This window comes from Rhagoletis pomonella, unplaced genomic scaffold (assembly GCF_013731165.1).
Source record: "Rhagoletis pomonella isolate Grant_MI unplaced genomic scaffold, Rhpom_1.0 Rhpom_scaffold_01082, whole genome shotgun sequence".
In the NCBI taxonomy this organism is placed as follows: Eukaryota; Metazoa; Arthropoda; class Insecta; order Diptera; family Tephritidae; genus Rhagoletis; species Rhagoletis pomonella.
This window is the reverse complement of record NW_023459636.1, coordinates 5,152-23,201: the sequence shown is the minus strand read 5'-3', so window position 1 is coordinate 23,201 and position 18,050 is coordinate 5,152. Positions and strand designations below refer to the sequence as shown.

Sequence of the window (18,050 nt, the reverse complement as noted above, 5' to 3'; positions counted from 1 at the left end):
ATACTCGCTTCTTTTTGCCACAGGAAAAAGTCATCTAATGAACCTGCTGCAATCTTTTCCTTGTTAAATAAGCGTCAGTTCGGCAAAATAATAAACAAAAAGCACTTTAAATTGTAGCTAAAGTGTCGCGGCACTTGCGCCCACAGATTTTTGGGCGACAACTGTTTATTTTAGGACCTTAATGTGTGTTTGAAAATTTTGCAAATTTCACCAGAAGAAACTGCGACGTCGATAACGAACGAGGCGATAGAAAAAAACGCATCGTGTCGAGTGCGCCACAGTCGGAGACTCCGGCCTTTAGGGGAGCACCCTTTTGGTAATTTTATAGGTTTTTAATAAAGAAAAATTTTGTTATTGGGAAAAAAAAGTAGACTATAATTATGTCGACTAATGACTCCAAGGCGCCCTTGCGCCAAGTAAAACGGGTGCAGTTCGGTATATTGTCACCTGATGAAATCGTAAGTAGCAGATTTCACATATCCATACCTATGTAAGTGCAACTTCATAATTTTTACTATCTTAGCGTCGAATGTCCGTCACAGAAGGTGGCGTACAGTTTGCTGAGACAATGGAAGGTGGCCGACCCAAATTGGGTGGTCTAATGGACCCGCGTCAAGGTGTAATCGATCGAACGTCTCGTTGTCAAACATGCGCTGGCAATATGACGGAGTGCCCCGGACATTTTGGACATATCGACTTGTCCAAACCAGTTTTTCACATTGGTTTTATAACAAAGACTATAAAGATATTGCGTTGTGTGTGCTTTTACTGCTCTAAAATGTTAGTATCGCCACAAAATCCAAAAATAAAGGAGATTGTGATGAAATCGAAGGGACAGCCACGTAAGCGTCTGGCATATGTGTACGATTTATGTAAGGGTAAAACTGTGTGCGAGGGTGGAGAGGATATGGATATGGCAAAAGATGGACAACAGGCGGATCCCAATAAAAAGCAAGGCCACGGTGGCTGTGGTCATTATCAACCATCACTTAGACGTAGCGGGTTAGAGTTAACGGCTGAATGGAAGCATGTAAATGAGGACTCGCAGGTGATCATGAGAAAATGCATAAACCTAAATTTTCTTAATAAAATATGCATTTTTCTCAATAAAATAGGAAAAGAAAATTGTAGTTTCTGCAGAGCGTGTTTGGGAAATCCTGAAACACATAACAGATGAAGAATGTTTCATTCTGGGCATGGATCCCAAATATGCTCGTCCCGATTGGATGATTGTAACTGTGTTACCCGTTCCACCACTATCGGTACGACCGGCAGTCGTTATGTTTGGTGCAGCTAAGAATCAGGACGATTTAACACACAAGTTGGCTGATATTATTAAAGCCAATAATGAATTGAAGAAGAACGAGGGCACAGGCGCAGCAGCGCATGTTATTCAAGAGAATATAAAAATGCTGCAATTCCATGTCGCAACGTTGGTGGACAACGACATGCCTGGTATGCCCCGTGCTATGCAAAAATCTGGAAAACCACTCAAAGCTCTTAAAGCGCGCTTGAAGGGCAAAGAAGGTCGTATTCGTGGCAATTTGATGGGTAAGCGTGTCGACTTCTCGGCACGTACTGTCATCACACCAGATCCCAACTTGCGTATTGACCAAGTCGGTGTGCCGCGTTCCATTGCACAAAATCTAACATTTCCAGAACTGGTGACGCCTTTTAATATCGATCGTATGCAGGAGCTAGTACGTCGAGGTAATTCACAATACCCTGGTGCAAAATACATTGTACGTGATAACGGCGAACGTATAGATTTACGTTTCCATCCCAAGCCATCAGATTTGCATTTACAATGTGGCTACAAAGTAGAAAGGCATTTACGTGATGACGATTTGGTTATTTTCAATCGTCAGCCAACTTTGCATAAAATGAGTATGATGGGCCATCGTGTAAAAGTATTGCCCTGGTCTACATTCCGTATGAATTTATCCTGTACTTCACCTTACAATGCTGATTTTGACGGCGACGAAATGAACTTGCATGTACCACAATCTATGGAAACGCGCGCTGAGGTTGAAAATATTCATATTACCCCTCGTCAGATTATCACACCACAGGTTTTTATATTTTGAATTTATATACTTAACAGGAAGTCTATATAATACATATGTATGTGTTTTGTGTTTTAGGCTAACAAACCCGTCATGGGTATTGTGCAGGATACCCTTACAGCTGTACGTAAAATGACAAAGCGTGATGTATTTATCACACGCGAACAGATGATGAACTTGCTTATGTTCTTACCCACATGGGATGGCAAAGTGCCACAGCCATGTATTTTGAAACCGCGTCCCCTTTGGACGGGCAAACAACTCTTCTCATTGATTATTCCTGGCAACGTGAATATGATACGTACACATTCTACCCATCCAGACGACGAGGATGAAGGTCCATACAAATGGATCTCACCCGGTGACACAAAAGTAATGGTCGAACATGGTGAATTGATCATGGGTATTCTATGTAAAAAGACACTAGGTACTTCTGCTGGATCCTTGCTGCATATTTGTTTCTTAGAATTGGGTCATGAAATCGCTGGTCGTTTCTACGGCAACATTCAAACTGTAATTAATAATTGGTTATTGCTCGAAGGCCACAGCATTGGTATTGGTGACACAATTGCCGATCCTCAGACATATACAGAAATTCAGACAGCCATCAAAAAGGCCAAAGACGATGTCATAAACGTTATTCAAAAAGCGCACAACATGGAATTGGAGCCAACACCAGGTATGTGAATTGAATGTGTTCCCTCCACAACTAATTTACTATTGCTATTTCTTGCTCAAAGGTAATACCTTGCGTCAAACTTTCGAGAATCAAGTAAATCGTATTCTAAATGATGCTCGTGACAAAACTGGTGGATCAGCTAAGAAATCGCTGACAGAATATAATAACTTAAAGGCTATGGTGGTGTCGGGTTCTAAAGGTTCCAACATTAATATCTCACAGGTTATTGCTTGTGTGGGTCAACAGAACGTCGAGGGTAAACGTATACCATACGGTTTCCGTAAGCGCACATTGCCACATTTCATTAAAGACGATTACGGTCCTGAGTCGCGTGGCTTCGTCGAAAATTCGTATCTCGCCGGCTTAACACCTTCAGAATTCTATTTCCACGCTATGGGTGGTCGTGAAGGTCTTATCGATACTGCTGTCAAAACTGCTGAAACTGGTTATATTCAACGTCGTCTCATAAAGGCTATGGAGTCTGTTATGGTTAACTATGATGGTACGGTGCGTAATTCTGTGGGTCAGCTAATTCAGTTGCGTTACGGCGAGGACGGTTTGGCTGGTGAAACAGTAGAGTTTCAGAATTTGCCAACTGTCAAATTATCTAATAAAGCATTTGAGAAGCGATTCAGATTTGATTGGTCTAATGAGCGTTATATGCGCAAAGTTTTCACGGATGAGGTGATCAAAGAGCTGAGTGAGAGCGGTAATGCGTTGCCAGAGTTGGAAATCGAGTGGGATCAGTTATGTCACGATCGTCAAGCCTTGCGTGAAATTTTCCCCAATGGCGACTCAAAGGTAGAATTTGTAATATTTTTTTTTTTATTGAACCAATATTTTATTCCATCTTTTGCCCTTTTAGGTAGTACTACCGTGTAACTTGCAGCGTATGATTTGGAATGTGCAGAAAATTTTCCACATTAACAAACGCTTGCCAACAGATCTCTCGCCTTTGCGTGTTATTAATGGCGTGCGTGATTTACTGCAACGCTGCGTTATAGTGGTGGGCAATGATCGTCTCTCCAAACAGGCCAACGAGAACGCCACGTTGCTGTTTCAATGTTTAGTTCGTTCCACACTTTGTACTAAATATGTAGCAGAAGAGTTTCGTCTGTCAACAGAAGCCTTCGAATGGTTGATTGGTGAAATTGAGACACGCTTCCAACAAGCGCAGGCAAATCCCGGCGAGATGGTAGGCGCTTTGGCTGCGCAGAGTTTGGGTGAACCCGCTACACAGGTATGGTGGCGAACAGAAATAAATTCATTGCATGTTTTTTAAATATTAAAATTTAATTATTTGCACTTTTCAGATGACACTGAACACTTTCCATTTTGCTGGTGTGTCTTCGAAGAACGTAACATTGGGTGTGCCGCGTCTAAAAGAAATTATCAACATATCCAAGAAACCAAAGGCGCCTTCTCTAACTGTATTCCTGACAGGTGGTGCGGCGCGTGATGCAGAAAAGGCAAAGAATGTATTGTGTCGATTGGAACATACCACGCTACGCAAGGTTACTGCTAATACAGCAATTTACTATGATCCTGATCCCCAAAGAACAGTAATATCTGAGGATCAGGAATTCGTCAACGTCTATTACGAGATGCCTGATTTTGATCCGACACGTATTTCGCCATGGTTGCTGCGTATTGAATTGGATCGTAAACGTATGACTGATAAGAAATTGACTATGGAACAAATCGCAGAAAAGATTAACGCCGGCTTTGGTGACGATTTGAATTGTATTTTCAATGACGATAACGCCGACAAATTGGTGCTACGTATACGTATAATGAACAATGAAGAAACTAAGTTCCAAGATGAGGACGAGGCTGTCGATAAAATGGAGGACGATATGTTCTTGCGTTGCATTGAAGCAAACATGCTTTCAGACATGACATTGCAGGGCATCGAAGCCATTGGCAAGGTGTATATGCATTTGCCGCAAACGGACAGCAAAAAGCGTATAGTCATAACGGAGACAGGAGAATTCAAGGCCATTGGAGAATGGTTATTGGAAACTGATGGTACTTCAATGATGAAAGTACTCTCTGAACGCGATGTGGATCCGGTGCGTACATCGTCTAACGATATTTGTGAGATTTTCCAAGTGTTGGGTATCGAAGCTGTGCGTAAGTCAGTTGAAAAAGAAATGAACGCTGTTCTACAGTTCTATGGCTTGTACGTGAACTATCGTCATTTGGCCTTGTTGTGTGACGTAATGACGGCTAAGGGCCATTTGATGGCTATTACTCGCCACGGTATTAACCGGCAGGACACTGGTGCACTTATGCGTTGCTCATTCGAAGAAACCGTTGATGTGTTAATGGACGCTGCAGCGCATGCGGAGACGGATCCGATGAGAGGTGTGTCCGAGAACATTATTATGGGCCAGCTGCCGCGTATGGGCACCGGTGAGTAAACAAAAAATTATATTTATGCAATTGCTTTTTATTTGACTTTATCACTTTAAGGTTGCTTTGATCTGCTACTGGATGCAGAAAAGTGTCGTTACGGCATCGAAATCCCCAGCACATTGGGATCAAGCATGATTGGTGGTTCGGCAATGTTCTTCGGTGCTGGCTCTACACCAAGCATGACACCACCAATGACTCCGTGGGTACAGTGTGGCACTCCGCGTTATTTCTCGCCATCTGGACAAAGTATGTTCCCATATTTATATACATAGTTTGAAATTCTATCTAATATGTAACTTTTATTTATAGTGGCCGGCATGACACCTGGTGGCCCCAGTTTTTCACCATCAGCTGCTTCTGATGCATCTGGCATGTCGCCTAGTTGGTCTCCTGCCCATCCTGGCTCATCACCCAGCTCGCCAGGTCCTTCGATGTCACCATATCTACCACCGTCGCCCAGTGTTTCCCCATCGTACTCGCCCACTAGTCCGAATTATACCGCTTCGTCACCGGGCGCAGCTTCTCCGAATTACTCACCAACAAGTCCTAATTATTCGCCCACAAGCCCACTTTATCCGGCCACAAGTCCACGTTATTCAACTACACCGAATTTTGCACCACAATCAACCGGTTACTCACCGTCAACTAGCGGTTATTCGCCCACTTCTCCCGTCTATTCGCCCACTTCGAACTATCAGTCGTCCAGTCCGTCTTTCTCAGGCAGTGGCACAAACATGTATTCGCCTGGTAGTGCTTATTCACCAACTTCATCCAATTACTCGCCGAATTCGCCAAGTTATTCGCCAACATCACCATCTTACTCTCCTTCGAGCCCATCGTACTCGCCAACTTCACCTTGCTATTCGCCAACATCTCCTTCGTACTCGCCTTCGTCACCAAACTATACACCCGTTACACCATCTTATTCGCCTACTTCTCCCAATTATTCGGCCTCACCACACTATTCACCCGCTTCGCCTGCATACTCGCAAACCGGTGTCAAATATTCACCCACTTCACCAACTTATTCACCACCTTCGCCATCGTATGATGGCTCTCCGGGTTCACCACAATATACACCGGGTTCGCCGCAGTACTCGCCGGCTTCACCGAAATATTCGCCAACATCGCCACTTTATTCTCCGAGCTCGCCGCAACATTCACCGGCCAATCAATACAGTCCAACTGGATCTAGCTACTCGGCTACAAGTCCACGCTACTCACCCAATATGTCGATCTATTCGCCTAGTAGCACTAAATATTCACCAACATCTCCAACGTACACGCCCACAGCTAGAAACTATTCACCAACATCGCCGATGTATTCACCAACGGCGCCCTCACAAGGCTACAGTCCAACCAGTCCAGCATATTCGCCGAGTAGTCCAACTTTTGAGGAAAGCGATGATTAAGAAAGTCGTCTGTAAAGACTTTTGAGGCGTTTAAAGTAGTTGGCACAATGCCATACCCGCAAAAATATTCTATTTGATATCCATATAAAAATATTTGTATAGCATTTAAGACTAATCGTTCGATTTCAATGTATAATCAAATTATAATTGTATTGCAATCATTTGTAATAAAGCGTAAATTTGAGAGAGAAAGCTCTCTTAAATCGCACATCAAGTTTTCTTATTTTTGGGGGGGAGGAGGGGGTTAGCGAAATTGATTCCGATGAACAAACGGGCATAGGTTTTTCAATTGAGTGCGAACTAGGGAAGCCAATTCGCGGGGAATTCCCCGATTTGCGGGGCATTTCAGTTTGCGTGGGGAATCGGGGGAAAGGACCATTTTTTTGTGGGGAATTTTAGTTTGCGTGAAGGATCGGGGGATGAACGGCTTTTTTGTGAGGAATTAGGTGTTAACTATTTTTTCTTTTTGGCCTCACTAATTTCATAATGAGTTAAAAAAGTTGCATAAAAAAAGTGGCTGCAACTAAAAGTACTGATTATGTATGATTTTTTAGAAATTTCTTTGTCGCATTTGTTTCAATATAACGAATAAACACAATTTATTTTTATATGGAAGAAAACTGCAACACCTCCGGGGAAAAGATTTAAATTTTTTTTTTTTTAATATTGCACACAGTTTGATGCTTGGATTTATCAAATTAAATAACAAAAAAACAATAATAATTGTGAAAACTGGTCAAAACTTGGGTTTTTTTCGACCACTGTATGTATGTAAATATTAGATGCACATTTTGTATTCTTTATTTGTTAACTAACTTTATAAACGTTTAGTTCGAGTTATGAACACATATGCAGGTAAATTACATTTAAAAATAAAATAAACAGAAAGACCAGCAATATATCAAATTACAAAATTTTGTAATTTGTAAAAATGGAGATATCTATGGGTCTATCTATTTTACGAAATTTCGGGCAAATCGGGGAATTTCTTTGTCGAAATCGGGGAATTCTCAAAAATGAGTTGGCTACCCTGGTGGTGGTTCAGTTTAGCGGCTGTTTTTGCTGCTTAGAGTTGTGGCCTAATATTATACCCGATCAGTCGGTCTCGTCGAAACAACTGGGCTAGTAGTTTCCACGGGGTCTCAGGTGGTATTAAAACCATTCAAGGTAATAATTCTCGAAAGGAACATTTGCAGAGATATACAACCCAATTTTGAATACTCCCGGAGAGTTTGTTCTCCGGGAATTTGTTTCTCCCAAGAAAGAAATCCTCCAATAATTAACTCTCAGGGCACTTTCCCCGAAAATTTGGGAGGAGAAAATTCGAACTTCGAAAGAGCTGTTTGACACTTTTTTGACAGCTCAACTCCGCCATTTAAAATAAAAAATCCTCAGGGAATTTTAATCCATGATAGGAGGAAAGGGAAAAGAGAGAAAACTCTCAGGGAGTTTCTGTTCATAATCGGTTGCGATCCGCATGGATCTCATCAGATTGGCACTGCCATAATAATCGAGTGTGAAGGTTGAGATTCGTGCGAATGACATCCTTCGGACCGTAATAGGCATGTATGGATGGGATTCGTCGGATACCGTATTAGGCATGATACTCCCAACGATTGGCAAAGGCTCGCAAGTTTGAAATAGTGATGAATCCGCACTCGAAGACGACAGTACTGGGTCTGAAGCTATTGGACCTGTGTTCAAACCTTAAGCCGGTAAGATGGATTGCGGTGTAGGGGCAGGGATCTATTCCAAGAAGCTTTTTTTCAAATATCAACACATCTTAATTCAACTTGGAATGACGCTCGTACCTTTTCTGTCATACTTTGAATGAGTTAATTTGCAAAGAAATAAAAATGGTGAGAAAATGCCTTTCGAATGATACCTCATAAGCAGCGTTGCCGCTTTGGTAATTTTTAACCAAAATTGGTAATTTTTTTCTTTATTTATCAAGTTTGGTAATTTGGTAATTTATTTTTCAATTTGGTAACTTTTTCAATTCGGTTTTACATATCAAATAGGTCAATATTGGTTCTGATTCCACATTAGTAAGTGGACCGTAAGCGTTCCCTTTAATAGAAATACCAGGTAATCCTGAAAGTTTGGCAAGGCGAAAGTTGTTCCAGCATTCCTTGGCTACTACAATGGTGTGTTCTTTAACAAACTGCTTGAAAGTGGCTTTTGCTAAGTATATCCACCGTGTCCTTTCCTGGAAGGTTTTGGGTGGTCCTACCTTTCCCTGTCAGTTCGTCAGCTTTTCAATTACAATACTTACATACATATGTTCTCGTTCAAAAAGCTACGGCATTCAGCGGGGCTTCACTCTGTCTATGTGTGAGTCGAAAGCTTTCCTTCAAGCGTTGAATTTTTGATATATTTTCTTGTCACTTGTTTACATACAGTGGTCGAAAAAGTTATAGCCGCACCATATTTTGACAAGTTTTAACATATTATTTTTTTTAGTACCTTAATTTTGGTTATTTTTTATAAAAATATTTTTCTTTCTTTAACAGAGCTCTAACAAATTCAAACTTTGTTCAATATTTAAAAAAATTCAACAAACTTTCGTAAAAATTTTAGGTTAATAGAGCGCTGATTACCTGAAAAGCTTGGTATCTTTGGATATACATATATATCGAGCCCTAACTGCCAAAATAACGTAAGCTAAATTTTTTTCAAAATTTTCTTTTTGATGCTCTAGGAACATCCGCATCAAAAAGAAAAGTAAAAAAAATGTCGGTTACGTTATTATGGCGCTTAGGGCTCGATATGTATGTTTGTACAGTTCTGCACATAAAATAAGTTTGGTAATTTTTTGTTGAATTTGGTAACTATTTCCGAGGATTTTGGTAAAAAATAAAAATATTTTGTGGCAACACTGCTCATAAGTGTAAAGGGGTAAAGTTTCGGCGGAGTTATTCAAAAAAGTTCAAAAACAGCATAAAAAGTTTCGAAATTTGTTGAAAATATTTTAATGCAAATTTTTTAAGCTTAAAATTTTTTGTCATCTGAGTTGATTTTTTTTCAAAAATTATTTTAAAAAACCTATTTTTATTCATAAAACAATACATTTTTGGAGGTATTTAACAAATCGGTCCAGCCCACGTCTTAGCGCAAGTCTTAAACTATAATTAATACTATCACAGAATCCATCAAAGTATACACAACGTTCGTAGCAATTCGTATTCAGTGATCGCATATTCGTAGATTTCACGAAAGATTTTATAATTCCAATGGAAAAACCGTACCGATTTTTTTTGAGCGTGGATTGCTGCAGTCTAATATACATAGAATCAGTTAAAATGACATTTTCAGGATCGAATAAGGCCCAACCAATGCTTCAATTAAATTGCAATGATTTTTGTAAATTTTATTTGTTAAAATTTATTATAGTTATGTATGTACATACATATATTTTTATTAATGTACTTAGTTACATAAACATAGATAATTGTTATATATAAATATCAGGGCTGCAAATCGGTTTTGAACTGAACCGGTTTTTGAACCGAACCGTCGTTTTTTCCGGGCTTCGAACCGAACCGTTTTTATTTTGAAATGTCAACACCGATTCGAAAACCACTCCAAAAAAATGGTTCGGTTCGGTTCAAATAGAAAATCTCCCATAGTGTTTTTCAAGTTTTGTAATAAATATCTTTGTCTAAAAACCCGTATTCAAAAAAAAAAAATTTGTTTGATGGCAACTCTGTGAGTTGTAATTTCGCCCATATAAAGAATACTTAAAATGTTTTTATATGGAAGAAAATATTACACTAAAATTGAAGGAGCTATAAAACAGCATACTCGGATTTTTGTTTAGTTCTGATACAAAATTTGTATACTTTGCATTTGGATGAAATTTGTAGATTTTTTCTAATTTTCGCACAAAGTTTTAAATTTCGATTTATATGGTTGCTGTTATACTTTTATGAAAAATTAATGAACATTAAACCAAATCAAGAAAAATAGTCAAATGTCGAACACCTATTATTTTGACTGCGTATCGTCGTTCTGCAAAATCCACGTAACTAACATTTTTTGGCAAAAAATTGGATTTGCTCACACAAGCTCTTGGCTCAATCCTTATGAGTATTATTGAGTGAAAAATTGCCAAAAACCAACCTAAAATTTAAAAATGTGTCCTAGAATTTTTTATTAAAAATTTGCGATTTAGATAAAACTTTTCAGAATTTTCATAATTTGCACAAAATTCGAAAGATAGACTTATGTGTTTAAAAAAAATAAACAAACGAAAAATATCCAAAGCTTGCTAAAATGATGCGCCCCATTTGTTTTTCCACCATAATTAATGTGGATATTAGGATTTGATTTCAGTAACAAAGCCTGTTATTTTTAACCGACTTCCAAAAAATGACGAGGTTATTAGTTCGTCGTAATTTTAAATTTTTTTGTTTGTTTTTATGTATGTTACTGCATAACTTTGGACTAATCTGATTTAGATCCGATCATTGGATCTTGAAATATATATAGATATATATATACATATATATTTTTTTAGGTCGGTTTTGTTTTTTGCTTAAAAATTACTTATTATATTATAGGTTTGTCAAATTTTGCCAAATTTTTTTTTTTTTTTGCACAACAAAATTGAACCATTTGAACCGAACCGAAAACTGCGGTTCAGGGATACTCATGAAGCGGTTGTTGTACCGGTACAACCATTTTCTACGTGGTTCAAACCACTGAACCGAACCGCACCTATTTTTGGTGTGGTTTGCAGTCCTGATAAATATGCATTACAAAATTAAGAGCGCGTTTTACTATCTCAGAACTTGTGCGATCTTAATTAAATTGTACATAAAATATATGAATGTATGCATGTGGGTATACAGTGTATACTATACATATTCGTGGTCCAAGGTGTGATAGCTTTGCTCAGGCAGCCAGCGGACATATCTAGACGACACTCAGAAAACCTTTTCTTGGAAATGTCGAAATTGTGTTTTTACTGGGACGACATTGAGCATAAGCTTCCCATTCGTCTATAAAATATAATGAGATCCCCCACTAAGCAAATATTTAGTTTTTGCAGATGATATAAATTTCTCCTGTTCGATCCCTTCAACCAATGTCCCCTACGTAAGCACTTTAGTTGAAGTAGTGCGGTTCTCTCATAGCTGTTATTTTCCTTCTGAGCTTTTTTTTATATTTTCGACTGCTAACAAAGTTGGTGTGGTAATTGCCGCTCAGGTTTATCTCCACATATCGTCACCTTAATTCACAAAGGACCTAACCATCTAATTTTTTATTTTACAGGAGAAGCAAAGAACATTATATATATCCTACTGATATCTGTGAAAAACGCGCTTTCGATTAAAGTGTGGGTTAGGGCCTTTGTGAATTAAGGTAACGATACCCAATAAACATTGTGGCGAGCGTTCGAAAATGGCCTTCGATATCCAGCTCACTCTCGAAGAGAAATATTAAAGGCGCATTTAACAAGGTTGTGTTAGCCGTATATAAGTAAAAAAAATAAACTAACTAATTATACGCAGATATCCATACTGTTATTGGTGTGAATAACAACAAACACATAATTTTGACGTACTAATTTTCACGGCGAAAAACTCAGCTATCGCCCCAACACAACCTTGTTAAATACACCTTGGAAATATAAGGCAATCACTGTCTCATTAAAATTCAAATTCGATAATGGGCTGGACTTCATTTGAATCAAGCTCAATGTTTATTGGGTATACAGTATATTTTGCTTAGCTGCACATCCTTCTTTGCACGAAAAACTTGTGCACTTAACCGAAAAAGGCACTTAAGCGAATTCTCTTTACTACTTCAATGAGGAAGGTATCCAAATCCATATGAAACCAAATAATGGAGAAGCACTTACCACGTAGCAATTACATCAAGCGAAATTTTTACCGAATAGTATCTAATTATCTATTTAACTACATAAATTTATAGCCATTTTCGTGGTTCTGCGAAATGAGCAAAATAAATAAAAAGTTGTAAAATTAGGTAATTGTAGGGCCAATTTTTAAGGCAGGTATCGCCAATGTGCAGGTATGCTAAATGCATCTATCGGAGCAGTTTCCTTATAAATGTTAAAAATAATGCCTCTGATGCGCATTTTAGGGTAGATATCTTAAATGTGCACTTAAGCATAGAGGCAGCAAAGCAAAATATACTGTAGTCTGATGGCGTGGGGTCTTCTGGTATGCGAAAATAAATATCTATGAACCTTGATATGTACATACGTATGTATCTGTTGGTTTGGCGTTGGTAGAGATGCTAGCCGTAGAATGTGTGTCGTGTGCCGACGAGGATGGCCTGATTACTTTGGCTTGTGGCTGTAGTTCAAAGGTACATGGTGAAATTAATTTCACCATGCTAAGGTGTACCATTCCCTTAAGTTAGTAATAAACAGACCGATAACTTTCTCTTTCTCCCAATCTATGTAGGCTCTCTTTGATAGCCTACTTACTTACTTGAGCTTTCACACACAATGCTAAAACTGGGGATCTACCCTATATTGCGATTCGAAAGCCGATACGGACTAATAGATATATGTAATATATTCATAGTGCCAAATATTCAAATCCGAATTATTTGATTTTCGAATCCAAAGGGGAGGGCTTTCTTTGTGGTATTTAGTGAGTCTAGGCGAGCGGTCTTCGCAGAACTTCGCGCGTTTTCCTTGCTGCTGCTGAAGTTGTTGCGCACTTCATTTCTTGGCGCTGAGAGTTCCTGCGAGCACTACATAGACGGTTTTTACCTTGCCCTTCGTCATAGTCAGGCAACAAGTGGATGCGTCAGTCAAAATACCATTTAGCCCCTTTATTTTATGTATGTACTTATTCTTGATCGGTAAATACAAATTAATAAAGTCAAACTTTACTTGGTTTTAAAAGGACAGTTCTTGGGTTTTCTGTCGAATTCGTATAATTGGCAATTACGCTCAATTGTAACCCCCATTTTGACGGAGCTCTAGCAGAAGCATACCTGCCAGTTGGCGCCTTTTCGGGTTAAATATATGTAGTACCGTTTGAAGGTGTCGTTAAATTGTAGCTCCTTCCTATTGTGAGGTACCATTAAGAGGCACAAATCTGAGAAAAGCCGGCCTCAGTAGCGTCGACTTTTGCCTGTTAAGTTAAGCTTTTTTAGACAAAAGGGGACTGAAAGATTTCAACTCCCGAATTCTTAAGGATCAGCATGATTCCAAAGGTACATTGCTTAATCAACAAGATATGGAGACGTATTTTTTTGATACGAATTTGTTGTTGTAGAACATACAAACTCCCCGACTAGTTTTTAGGGAATGATGATGGGGTGATATTCCTAGGCCAGATTTAAAACTGGTCATTTCGGTTACGTAGATCCGATTTTCGTGGTACAAAGTATCAGTTAGTTCGCGGTGTCCCTTCCTTCTTATTCAGAGTTAAGCACGTGCCTTTTCCGATCAGCAGTCATCCAGGAAAGCCCTAACGACTTCCGTTGTTGTGAATGTAGGGAAGGCAAAGTGAAAACTTCACGCTTTGGAACTACTACAACTTGGGTGGAAAGCAATGTGTAAAAGAAGATTAAGTTTATACCTCTATTTCAACAAAGGGTTCCAATCGTATTTAAGCATACCGGAAAATGCTGCAGCCAAATTCATATAAAAACCGTTATCAATTAACAACAAAACTCCATTCGCGGTGATCATTGCTAATTTGCTTCCATCTGGAGAAGAGTGCAGCAGAAAGTCAACGGCTGCTCTGTGAGCCCTACGGTGAACATGAGCCATCAATAACCTGTGAGTACTGGTTGCAACGTTGATGGCGATTTCGACACACCTGACAATGAGCGCGAAGGAAGGCTATCAACGTTTATAGAGGCCGAATAAGCAGGCAGTTTTGGATTAAGACCCGTGCCTCACCCAAGAAGAACTTGCGGCAATATAAGGCGTGACATAACAAGATATTTCATTGCGATAGAAAGCCATTGGTATGGTCCAGAAAGTCGGAAGCTGGGTGCCACATGAGCTCACACCAAGAGATATCGAACGGCGTTTCACTGTTTCTAAGATGCTCCTTCAAAGTTACAAAGCGAAGCCGTTTTTGCATTGTCTTTTCAACAGTCGTGAAAATAGATTCACACCAGAAGGGGCTCCTGTGTTATGAGCTTATGAAAAGTAGTCATACGGCCGACGGGAACCTCTACAGACAACCACTGACAACGACTGAAGCAAGCGATTGCGGAAAAACGGTCGGACTGGGCAACCAGATACGAGTCATTGATCTTCTACCATGACAATGATCGGTCGCATGTTGCACAAGTGGTCAAAACTTATCTCGTTGGTACCGGATACCATTTATTCCGGTCCATGCAGAACGTCCTTACAGTCGTACGCTTCACTTCAGATGAAGGTATACAAAATTGGCGGGATTGCTAAATTCATGGTCTCCAAAGACGAATATTTTTATGGGAGCAGAATCAATACATTGCCAGAAAAAGTCATAGCTAGCGATGGGCAAAATTTTCAGTAAATTACATTGCACAATAAAGTTAGAAAATCGAGAAAAACTCTTTTAAGGGTCGTTTGCACCATGTCTAGTTAACACTAAGTGGAGGTAAATCCTCCAGTTAAACACATCGACTGCTTTATCGATCACATGTTAAATTCTGGGTGTCAATAACGATGTGCAAACGGCCCTAAAACTTACTTGTATACCCAGTACATACTTACATTCATACAAATCATATCCTTATCTACTTAACAATTTTCTAATGTTTTAATAGAGTAAACTCTAAATGTACATATTTTTGGTAAAATTATGGGCATATTATTCTACTAAGTATAGATAAACAACATCCACAATTAGTGACTAGAAGTGATTGTAAGGCCTCTTAACATTAATAAATACATAACTTCTAAATAAGTATAGTAAATGTATGTATAGTATCTTAATTCTACTACATATTTATGTATGTATGTACTACCACCACTTCACACTCCAGTAATTACTGTTGTGGTTGACCGTAAACATGCTCCACCGGTCTCGCACCCAATTGCTGCGTCAATGACCCACTTTCCAACGACGTAATCGAACTCAAACGTCCTGCAACTGCGGTTACACTGATTACAGACGCTATGCCATTTGTCATTCTTGACGGTGCTGGCGGTCAGGCAACAATATCATTGGCGCCATTGTAACCAAAGTAATTCAAATTGAATTCATCGCTGAAGAGCACCTCCTCCGCACCCACTTGATGTGACATTTGTATGCCCAGTTCGAGTGGATCGATTTCGGTGACATAATACTGGGAGCTCGAATTATGCGAATTTGTATATGTAGCGGCTGGCAGATGTGTTGCATTCGTGCTACGTAGACCACTCTCATGCACAGCGACATCCTTGTGGATGGGATTTAGGTAATCTTCTGGTGTTTAAACAAAAGGAAGAGTGAAAGAAATTTAATTACGTTTTAGTCCATTGACCCTTAGCACTCATTGCCACTCACCATTATCCAGCAGCACATCGTGATAGGTACTAATAATTGAGTTCACCGATTGCACCTCTACCTCGCGATGTATGCCATTCAGAATTTGTCCAGCCGTTTTGCGGAGCTCTTCGTCGCTCATCAGATCGTTGAATGGCAATTCATGGACCAACGATGTGCTCTCTAGTCTGTGATTGTTGTTGTCCGTAGCTGTGTTGCATCTCTGCCCGCATGCCTCTTCGCTGCTGCTGCTGTTGAGCATTTCTCGTGTAATTGTGGCGGCTGCTGTTGCGGCTTCATCATAGACGCATTGTTGCTGGGGTCCTTGTTGTTGTTGTTGTTGTTGTTGTTGCTGCTGCTGCATTTGTTGGCAATCCGGATGTGGTGAGGTGCAACTTTGCCGTTGCTGCATTTGTTGTTGATGCTGCTGTAGGCGTTCACGATTCATGGACTCCATTTTGAAGAATAAGTCCAGTCGCTGCTTCTTCTGTGGAGAGGAGAGTAAATAAATAGTAAAAAATGCATCTTCTGATTCTGGTTGACAAGTGTTGTTCCTAAAACCTACATGTTCCCATGCTAGCACATTTTCTGCTGAGTCTCCACTGGATATTGTCCACAGGTGGCCAGCTCCTTGTGGCGCTTTGTGTCCTTTGCGGAAATGCGGATTGATGGAGAGGTTATGTCGCACTGAATTCTTCCAACGATCATCGTTCGATTTGTAGTATGGAAACCGATCACTGTAATGTAAAAATTAAAACGGTTACCAGTGTTGACCATTTATGTTTACAAATTTTGGAAGCATGAGGGATGAAGTGCTAGTGCTCCAGTAAGCCAGAAAATGAACCACAAAATTCTTTTTCACTTTATTCACTCAAAACATAACATAAACACAACTTAAACCCAAACACAAAAAAGAAAATAAGGTTAAAATGTAAACTTGATAATTCTCATAATAGTTAATACTTAACACTTAATGCTTAATAAATAAATATTTGGTGCCTTCACATTTGTTAAGTGTTTGGCCGAACTTCCCCTCCAATTTGTGGTGTGCGCACTAATGTTATGTTATAACAAAAATAGAGGGATCCGGTAGTAAGCACGTCTAACCACTCAGCCACATTGGTCGTCGATGTGAATACTTAATATGACTACCTAAAACCTGTCCTCTTGAGTTCGACTCTTCGGACTTGCTTTCCGGAGACTATCTTTTTTAATATTGATTTTTAAGAACCAATAAGTAAGCAACATCGTGTCGGCGAATGCCATAAACACCAGATGGTTTTTTCCTGAAAATTTCCTGTGGGTGAGAACTATCTCGAAACCTGTTTTCGACGGTGCGGCCTACAGTTGCCCAAAGTAAACGACAATTAATTTAAAAGCAAAAACTTAAAATGACAAGACTACCCCTATACCAGTGTAGAGGCACCCAATAGCGCAATAGCATTGAACGGAATGCGGAAAGATCTCAACAGAGGCGGCGTCAAAGTGGTGGTGTACGCCGGTGATGTTGTACTGGAGAATTTGAGAGTTTCGGACACAGAAAATCGGTTAAACGTACACCCAGACAAGACCGAACTTATGCTATTCATGGTTAGATGCTCAAACTATATTCTTGCGCAAAGTATTTGGGAGTCGTGCTATACACCAAACTGAACTGCAAAATCAACATCGAATATCGTAGGCAGAAGGACTGCATAGCATACTACACCTTCAAGAGAATCTTAAGCAGAAATTGGGAACTGAAACCGAACCGATTGATGTGGATATGTACCGACCGTCAGACTAGGAGATTCAGGCACGGAATAATCATCAATGAAATGGAATCACGGCAAAATACCGACTATATTTTATCTAAACTGAGCTTCAATAACATACAAGTAAGACTCCGCTCCCAACCAGAAGATAGTGCCGTAGAGACAAAGTGGCCGATTAAGGGCCAGTCTCTCGCTATACCGACGGTTCAAAGATGGACTGTGGTGAGGGTACAGGTGTGTACTCCATTGAACTCGGTGTCTCC

The 18,050-nt window shown here is 39.7% G+C and overlaps 2 protein-coding genes across 2 annotated transcripts; one reads left to right on the top strand and one right to left on the bottom strand.

Annotated features, from left to right (window-relative positions):
- On the top strand, nt 1-6,783 carry LOC118751917 (DNA-directed RNA polymerase II subunit RPB1). The gene is made up of 9 exons (XM_036486743.1): nt 1-458; nt 524-1,048; nt 1,116-2,072; nt 2,145-2,745; nt 2,807-3,546; nt 3,611-3,985; nt 4,059-5,160; nt 5,221-5,409; nt 5,473-6,783. Exons 1-9 carry the CDS (start codon nt 381-383, stop codon nt 6,573-6,575), a joined length of 5,670 nt encoding a protein of 1,889 aa, XP_036342636.1. The 5' UTR covers nt 1-380; the 3' UTR covers nt 6,576-6,783.
- Nucleotides 6,784-15,611: 8,828 nt separating this feature from the next.
- On the bottom strand, nt 15,612-16,770 carry LOC118751919 (myb-like protein P; the record flags this gene model as incomplete). The annotated part of the gene is made up of 3 exons (XM_036486745.1): nt 15,612-15,970; nt 16,055-16,520; nt 16,599-16,770. Coding segments are annotated over 3 exons (892 nt in total), but the record flags the coding sequence as incomplete, so codon positions are not given.
- Nucleotides 16,771-18,050: the final 1,280 nt, after the last annotated feature.